This window comes from Heteronotia binoei, chromosome 10 (assembly GCF_032191835.1).
Source record: "Heteronotia binoei isolate CCM8104 ecotype False Entrance Well chromosome 10, APGP_CSIRO_Hbin_v1, whole genome shotgun sequence".
NCBI classification, from domain to species: domain Eukaryota; kingdom Metazoa; phylum Chordata; class Lepidosauria; order Squamata; family Gekkonidae; genus Heteronotia; species Heteronotia binoei.
The window spans coordinates 99,197,160-99,205,901 of record NC_083232.1 but is presented as its reverse complement, the minus strand read 5'-3'; the positions used below and the strand labels follow the sequence as shown (position 1 = coordinate 99,205,901).

At 45.1% G+C, this 8,742-nt stretch overlaps 1 protein-coding gene across 1 annotated transcript in view; it reads right to left on the bottom strand.

Moving 5' to 3' along the window:
- Positions 1 to 704: 704 nt before the first annotated feature.
- Positions 705 to 8,742, bottom strand: part of GALNT1 (polypeptide N-acetylgalactosaminyltransferase 1) — a 77,512-nt gene continuing 69,474 nt past the window's right edge. The window contains exons 9-11 of the mRNA XM_060247829.1: positions 7,091 to 7,189; positions 2,734 to 2,868; positions 705 to 1,529 (exon numbers count right to left, since the gene is read on the bottom strand). Of these exons, the coding sequence (XP_060103812.1) occupies positions 1,383 to 1,529; positions 2,734 to 2,868; positions 7,091 to 7,189 (381 nt within the window). The 3' untranslated portion in view covers positions 705 to 1,382. The remainder of the gene's footprint in view (positions 1,530 to 2,733; positions 2,869 to 7,090; positions 7,190 to 8,742) is intronic.

Here is an 8,742-nt window from a genome sequence, read left to right as displayed (position 1 = left end):
CTGCTCTGATCCTTCAAAGAGGTTGTCAAATAAGCCATTCTGTTCAAAGCACTAAATTGACGCACCACACTGAGTCAGGGGGACCTTGGCAATATCAATTTCTTTTTCAAAGAGGCCAGTTTAATAGTTTTCCTTTGATTTTATTAGAAAAAAAGCAGATCAACATTACAATTCAAGAATCTGACCTAAAGATGAATGACATCCAAACAGAAAGTGGAAAAGCCCTCCCAAGAATCACTCAGATGCCAGCTGCCTACGGCCCCAATCAGCCCTACTGTCAGGCTCTCTGTCCACTGGGATCCAAGAATGAGAGCGTTATTGCTGTGAATAGCAGCACGTGATAATGGCCTTGAAGCATCATGGGCTGGTTCTTGTGGGCCCACCTCCCGAGCGGAGCGGAGGGGCTTGCCTCCAGCAGACAGATCCTTTGCGGGTGGCAGCAAGGCATTTCTGCAGTGGAGGAAGACTCCTGCTGCTGGAGGAAAGAACAGCCACAAGTCGAGCAGAGTCACGGCTTCTCATCCAGTCACGCTCATCACCTTCCATGTGAAATGCTCTCCTACTTCCTTAAGAGGTGGCCTAACCCAAGGACAAATGAAATAGCCGATCCTGAAGGATGCTAAACCTTAAGATTTCAGACAATCAGAACATTTGCATTAGTCCTCCAAACAGCCCACAAGCCAACCAGGAAAAAAAAGGTGAACTGACATTCAAAGACCCAATTTTATTTATGTTCAGAATTTCGTTTTTGCCCAAAATAATTTCAGACCCATCAGGGGAGGAAAAATATATTAATGGACTACCACACAGTTGAACATAAAGTTGTTGTTCACTTGGATATTTTTTTCCACTGAGGTAAAAAAATCTACATATAAATTTGATGCTTTAAGTATTACAAATTGTACTTTTTATAGTTCTATTTGCTTTTGCCTCTAAACCCTGTTTACACATTTCGTTGATTAATGGTTTTTTAAAAAAATCTTGTGATGTTGTATCTGCTTCACTTCTATTTGTGTCTAAGTTTTGATACCTTGGTTATTAACGATGCAAAAATCTTCATGACAGCACTTTTGGCCAAGATTACCACTGTACAAGCAAACTAGATTAATGCCACTCTCCTGAGAGCATATTTCCTTGGTTACTCCTTGCCTGTCCAAGCGTTCTATATTAGTTGATGAAAGATTTTTTGATCTTGTAAACATCAGTGTTCCGATTCAGAAGTGCTCATTTGCTCCACATCCCTGGCTAGCTCACAGCTCTTGGGGGTGCAGAAGAGTCTGTCCTAGCGGCTGGGACGCCGGGAAGCCACCGCCTGCCACAGAAGGCTGCAGCCCGTTATGCTTGCTGGGGGAGCCCAGTCAATCCTTTGCCTAGAAATCTTCTCAGAACGTTTCTGGAAGGGTGACGTTGCGCAGAAGCCATTGCTGAGAACGGTTGCCATTGCAGTCTCTGATACTGGGCACCTGACTGTCGTCTTCTGTGGCTTTATCCAGGCACTGGTTACTGTTCACATGCAACAGGGTTAATTTCTTTATGGGGTGGGGAGGGAGAGAAGAGAGAAGGGTTTTACATAAAAGTCCAAAGACATCTGAAACATGCAAGTATAACTGCTAAGCCAAGAAAGTCAGCCTAAAATGGTTGGGTAATACTGTCAGTTCAAACGACGACAAGGCACAGTTTGTTTTTATGTGACTGTACTTCAGACACGCCTGCTGTTTTCCTCTCTGATGCAAGCTTTACTGTGTACTGAGCAAACTATCGTTTGGTCCAGATTGTGAGGAGGAGGGCAAGACTGGGTGACCAGCAGGGCATCTGGCATCCTCTCTTGGAACTCCTTCTTACTGCAGCCCTCTTTAAAAACTTGCCCCAACACTGAAAGGCAGCTTATAATAGAGTTTCTTTGAAATATAGTTTATTTGAAAGAAACCGAGTCAAACCTGAAGAGTGAGCCACGTGATTCCATGGACAGTTAAGGCACACTCTTAAAATTTAAGAACTGGAAAAACTGAACCTCCAATGAAGCATCTGAGTACAAACTTACATTCAAACACTTGATGCTTATACTGCTAAGTTAAATGGCTGATAAGGCAAGTCAAAGAGGGTTTTTTTTTACTGATTAAGGATATAGAGAGGCAAAACCTACATTAGATGTACCAAAGCCAATCATGTCTGCCCTAAAATGGCTTCAGTTATTAAGGACACACACAGGAGTACATGTGACTCGTAAGCAGGAGAAGATCAGGCTTGTATCCACATGAAATTGGAAGGATACAGCTCCAGTTTATATGCATGCTTGTAAATCATGCAATATGTGACCTGCCCAAATCCTTCAGTTTCATTCCAACACCTGAGCTGTCCCCGTGGCATCTGTAAACTGTGGCAAAGGATGGTCAGTATTCTCAAGAGGGAAGATGTGGCTGAAATCTCTCTGCCACCTGTGTAATACCTTAGCTGAGCTTCTGCCTTCCATTCCCAATTTAAAGCTTAGGTGTGGCCACAGGCAACACCCGAAGGACCAGCCCACAAAACAGACGGTTATTTTTGTTTCTTCATATGTATTTTTGTAGTGCCATAAACCTGTTTGGGTCCTCACCAGGGAGAAAAGTGGGACATAAATATCTAAATAAACATTCTCTGTTTGAAACAACACTTAATACACAGAATTATAAAAAAACATGCCTAACACTTATTGAATTTTCTAAAGTCATGACCTGCAGAAATGAGAAGGCTTACCACTGGATCATATTCCCAAAGCTGATTGCCTTTTAAGTGGTGGCACTTGAGCATTGTGACTGGGCCATTCAGTTTTGAGACATCTAAGCACAAATCATCTGTTCGAATCTCTTTGTTGGCTGTGTATGAGAAAACCTTGACAGAAAGGAGAATTTGGCCATTTTGAAATTTAAGAAGCAATGAGAAAGAAAACGACAGAAGTGTTTGGTGATTAAAGCACTGCATGATTACAAGATCCAAACATTACAATGATCAGGCAGTTTCCTGAATTGTACAGGTATACATGTCTAGAAAACAACCAGCCAACTAACAGTGCAATCCTAAGAATATTTCCCTGGGAGTCAGTCTCACTGGATAGATGTTAAGTAGGTTTCTGAGTAGATCTGCTAAGGACGGCACTGCAAATTGGTATGCTGTGGCGTAGAGGCACCGCAGTGCACTGTTGTCTTGGACTAGGTTGAAATCACCACTCTGCTTGCTGGGTGACCTTGGGCCAGCCATATTCTCTCAGCCTAACCAACCTCACAGGGGTGTTGTGAGGAGAATATGGATCCCAACGAAGGAGAAAGGTGGGGTATAAACGGAGCAAGCAAATAAACAAATAAGAAACTCCTCACATTAGAAGTTTTCCTAAGCAAGTGACCTGTTCAGCTCTGGCTCCAACCTGGTAGAATGAGCTCCCCACAGAGATCAGGGCCCTGTGGGACCTACTGCAGTTCCACGGGGCCTATAAGGTGGAGCTCTTCTGCCAGGCTTTTAGCTAAGGCCAGATCAGCCCCTTCTGCTGCGGTTGGCCCAGACCTGTTCTCCAACTCCTCATGAATTATCTGAACTGAACTGGAATTAGAATATTAATGAGCAGTCTTATTGTCATTTTGATGTTTTAAACTGCTTATACATATTGTTTTATACTGAGAAATTTTATATTCTTATGTTTTAATGATATATTGTATTATATTCTGTTTGTAACCTATCCTGAGCCTGTTTTGGCAGGATCGGTGGGATAGAAATCCCATGAATGAATGAATGGCCCCCAATATGTGGGAGAAGCATCGTGGAGCCTCCAGTTGGCCACCCTTCTCTCTTCCTCTCCAGCAACAGCACCTTGTCAGCAGTACTCTCTTTGGGTGCCAACAGGCAGCACAGAGCTCAGTCTGGGATCAAGAAAGAGCAGAGCCACAAGGCTTCCCTCCCTCCCCCATGATGCTTCTTTAACTGTTCTTCATCCAAGGTTTTCTGTGCAGGCACACATTTGGTCCACTCAGTCCCACACAGACAAACTCAATGACGAACAGCAGCAAAGAGGAACAGCAGAGCTGGTCTGAGGCTGTTGCTGCTGCTGGATGTTAGTGGAGGCTGGACAGGAAGGGCTTGGGAGTCTCTGCCTGTGGTTATGTGAGTTCAGTCTGTGCATGTCAGCGACAGGACAACAGAATGGGGGGAGGCATGTAGATTATTGCCTGCTTTTTGACTGTGGCGCAGTTCAATTCTTGCAGTGCCGATGTCATGTGTGGAAGGCATTGCCTGGTGAAAGGGAACATGGAAGGACCTGTAGCACTTGCATAACTTGGCCTTATCATACTGACGGCATTATTTATGAAGTACTATTACTTCATGAAGTACTGGAACCAGAGAATGCTGTTTAAGATTAATCAACCCCAAACTCTCAACAATCTTTAAGATAACAATGCAAGATGGGCCAATATTAGTATCCCTGAAGATTTTCAGAGGCGGGGCAGGTGAGAAGCAACACAAAGCCTTGCTAAGGCTACTTCAAGAATTCAAAGTCAACAAGATCTTTGATTCCTAGCTTAGGACCACACTTCTAACCAACCCTGCATTGAGGTTACTTTTGGTGTGACACCTGGACTATCAAGGGGTGCAAGTCCTGCTGCAGAGAACTTCTGCTCTCAGCACACAGTGCACAACCAGCTGAAATGCTGTAGTTGTCACATGGCCAGATTTGGCTACAAAACAATGGGTTGTATACACCAAATCACCAGCAAAGGCACTGGCGGATGCAAATTTCCCTTCCCTCAGTAGTCCTTTTTGACCCTCCAGAGATGAGGCCTGGATTCATGGGACACATAGGTCAGAAGAATGCAGCGAGGAAAGATGTGGCAGTAACTTTAGCTATTCAAAAACCTTTTTACTGTCTTACTCTCACTTTAACTGCCTGAAAGAGCTTGGGTGAACAAATCTGAAGGCAAGACTGGGATCAAAAGGCATTTGTTTGAAACATGTGCAGTGCTATTTGAACACTCAGCATCCTATGTCTAACACTCTTCGGCAGGAACTCAGAATTCCTTCCCTAGTCTACCAAATGGGCCCTAACGTGTCAGCAGGAACATCTCCCCCCTCCCTAGGAAAGAATGGGCAGTCATCCCTGCCCATCAAGCAGATGTATCTGTCATTCACAGGCACTTTGCCTTATTCCCTGAGATTAACTGTTTTTCTCTCACTATCTTAACTTATGCAGACACTGGCTATAGAAGTTCACATCAGCCAATGCCAAGTGTAAAAGTTCAATCCACTGAAACACAGACATGTGACACACTTGTCAGTTTAAAAAAACACTGCTAGGAAGAACCAGGCCAAAGAGAGAGTCAGCTGATTTTAGGAAGACACTTAAAGCTCTCTAGGGTGACAGTAAAGACATCAGGACCGCCTCCCTCCCCCCCCTTCTTCTCATGACCTGAGCTCAACAAAACCTTGCAAACTTTCAACCCTGCCCAGAGAGGAAGTGTCCGGCATGAAGCAGTGCAGAAACAGTTGCAGAATCTATTTTTATCATTTTTGCCATTTTAAATGTTTTCTTAAAATGCCATGTTGTCAAGCATGCTATTTCTACGTATGTCCATGCTATTTTTCTGTGTGTCCAGCAGACAGGCCAGATACAAAAAAGAGCATCACCCTGGCTCTTCCTCCCTCCTTTCTTTAACAAAAGGGGCATAATAAATCCATCTAGACCCAGGATGTATAGAGTAATCTTGTATTAACGGTGTAGAGTGCTTCTCCCCCAGATGCACACAGCCAGGTCTTATTAGTTCTCAGAGAATGTGTGAGAAAGGGAGATGTTTTTATAAGCTGACATTCCTTAGCCTAAAGAGATACTAGCGAATAGCCTTTGAACCCTTGACATAATTTGCATCTTTATGTTATCCTTTTGACGTTCTCCTAGTTACTATCCAGTACTATGTATGTCACTACTTCCAATGAGTCCATCCTTGGGCAAGCTATGGAGTTTTACAATAAAGCAACTTTTGATTAAAGAACAAAAGCTTGATTATTGAGAAATATCGATGCTTGACACATGTCAATTTCTGATCTACCATTTTACTGTACATAGCTGCACTGGAGTTTCCTTTGTCCACTCATGCTGCACACCAAGATGTCTGCCCTTGATACACTACTAGCCAAGCAGAACCACCTGTCATTTGCCGAGCCAGAATACTGGTGTGCAGCCCAATGGAAATAATGAAATGCAGACGGTTACTACTGCTACTCTCTAACTGCACTTCCATTGCTTTCCAAGAGATTCACATTAACTGGATATTGGCGGAGGGGAGTCCCCTCTTGTCCCTGACATGGACCAGCAAAAATTCTGCACCCCTTTGCAAAGAGGCGCAAACAAAGTCTAAAAGAAAGTGCAAAAACCCACCTCCAATGCTTCTCCTTTTCCTTAGACTACTTATAGCCATTATACTTCACTAAAGGTAGTTCCCTGTGTAAGCACCAAGTTGTTACCAACCCACGGGACTCCCACAGCTCTATTAGGAGGTTTGGCCTCCAAAGCGACTAGTTGGTCTCTGTGTGAAACAAGACACTGGAAAAAATGGACTCATAGTCTGATCTAGCAGAACTGTTCTGTTCACTAAGATCCCATGGTTAGGATAGGAATCTGTACCTTTCTGGGCAAATATCACAATACTGCCCAGTTCTCTAGACAGGCTCCTGACCATCTCGATCCTACATCACAAACACCTTTTCTTTTTCCTCAAGGTCAAGTTTGCAACCTTACAACCAGTACATAAGATAGTTTAACCAAATTAAACAGAAACTAAAAGCCTCCTCTAAGACAGCTAATGGAAAATTGAACAATGAAGTTCAGAATAAAGCAACCAGCATTATTTAGCCATGGAGATTACTTTGTTCAAAAAATGCATTATAGCTAAAGAGCTTTTTCAAAGCCCCATTACTGACATTAGCTTTGAAGGCTAATATTGAGGCAATTCTGAATCATTCCCTAAATGCCAGGCCATTAGTGCTATACTGCAATATAAGAGATACTTTTAAAAAGTGGAACACTTTAAATCTAGCGCAAAGGTAAGTTTTTAAAAGAACGTTGTATTGTTACCTGATTGCCACCCATTCCGTGACAGTTAAAAATCCCAACTTTTTCATTTTCTTTTCTTGCCATGTTATCCAGGCACTGATTCGTTTCCACATTTCGTATCTGAAGACAAAGAAAAATGTTCAGTTTACTTATGGAACATATATTATACCAGACACTCTACAACTGTCAGCCCTGAATACTTATAAGCAAAGCAAGCTTTTGTTAATCCTGCCCCACTGTGCCTTCTCCGAATGTTTCTCAGACTTGCTCCCTCCCACTCCACTTCCCTTGCTGCATACAAGACAGCCAGCACAGTGCAGTAGTTAAAGAAATAGATGTCCAGCTCCCGAGGCCTGGAAGCCAGACTCCGCCACCTCAAGCTCGTTGCAAGACTCCCCTTCAAGTCTGGAGTCTATTGCTGAAGCGCAAAGCATTGGCTGGGAGCCTGTGAGGCATGGAATCCTCAACCCCTGTCCCAGCAGAGAGGAGGAGGAGGCGGCAGCATCAACCATGCAACCTGGCACAGGTGCACCTCCTGCCTATCAAGGAGAAGGACTGGCCAACCAGGGAGGGAAAGTGCCACAATGAGGAGGAGCCGGTTTCACCTGGTGCTGCCAGAGTGACCAGGAGGACATCTGAAGAGGGCGCAGGGATATCCACAAAAATTGATGGGCATGGGTGATAGGACTGGCTCAGGGGAAAAGACGCAGGAAGAGAGGGAATAAAAGACAGAAGAGTCAAGAGTCAAGGAGGAGAAGCTCAGGCAACTGATGTGGAGCAGCCCAGGGAGAGAGGCGGCCCCATCTGAGGCTCCCTCAGAGGGATCAATGGGGCTGTTTCTGAACTGCCTTCCTTGGGAATTCTGAGACTCCTAAAGCATAACGGCCTCACTTCTCCACCCTGGAGGTCTTTTCTCCTGACGGAAACGCTGACATCAGACTAGTCTCTGCAAGACCCCGGTTTGAATCCACCCTCATGCCATGGAAGCTCAATGGGTGACCTTGGGGCAGTCACACTTTCTCAGCCTAACGCACACCTCACAAGGTTGTTGTGAGGATAAAATGGAGAAGAATAGAGCTGCTGTGGTTCCCCATTCAGGAGGAAAGCGGGATATAAAGAAAATAAAGGAAAAGTTGTGGTTATGGCAAAGGAGGAAGGAGGTGCACAAAAAAAGGGGAGGGGTGCAGGCAACCAAGTGGGCCCTGACAACTGATACCAGAAAAAACCATCACTATCAGCTGTAAAGAGGACAAGTGGGGACCCATGGAGGGGATCCCTCTTCCCGTTGCTGCCATCTCCAGGACACCCCTCCCCCATCACCACTGCAGCCATCCGGACTGCTGTGCCTCCCCACTCAACTTCCTGGCTGGGGAGCAGCGAGCACTCACGCATCCAACACGGAATCCCCATGGCTGCCTGTTCAAAGGGCAAGCAGGGGGCTTGCTGGCTTGGTGTGAGGGGGAAGGCGGTGAGGACTCATGGACATCCCCCACCTGATTCCTATCTTATGCCTCTAAGCTCAGCAGTGGTGACTGGGAGCCACTCCCAGTGGCGTCTTCCACTGCAGCAGCTGGGCCTGAAGCCTCATCCGGCTTCCTTCATCCCTGCAGCCGGGGCCTTGCCCAGCGTCCTCCACTGCAGCAGCTGGGTCGAGCTTTGCCTGTAACCTCTGC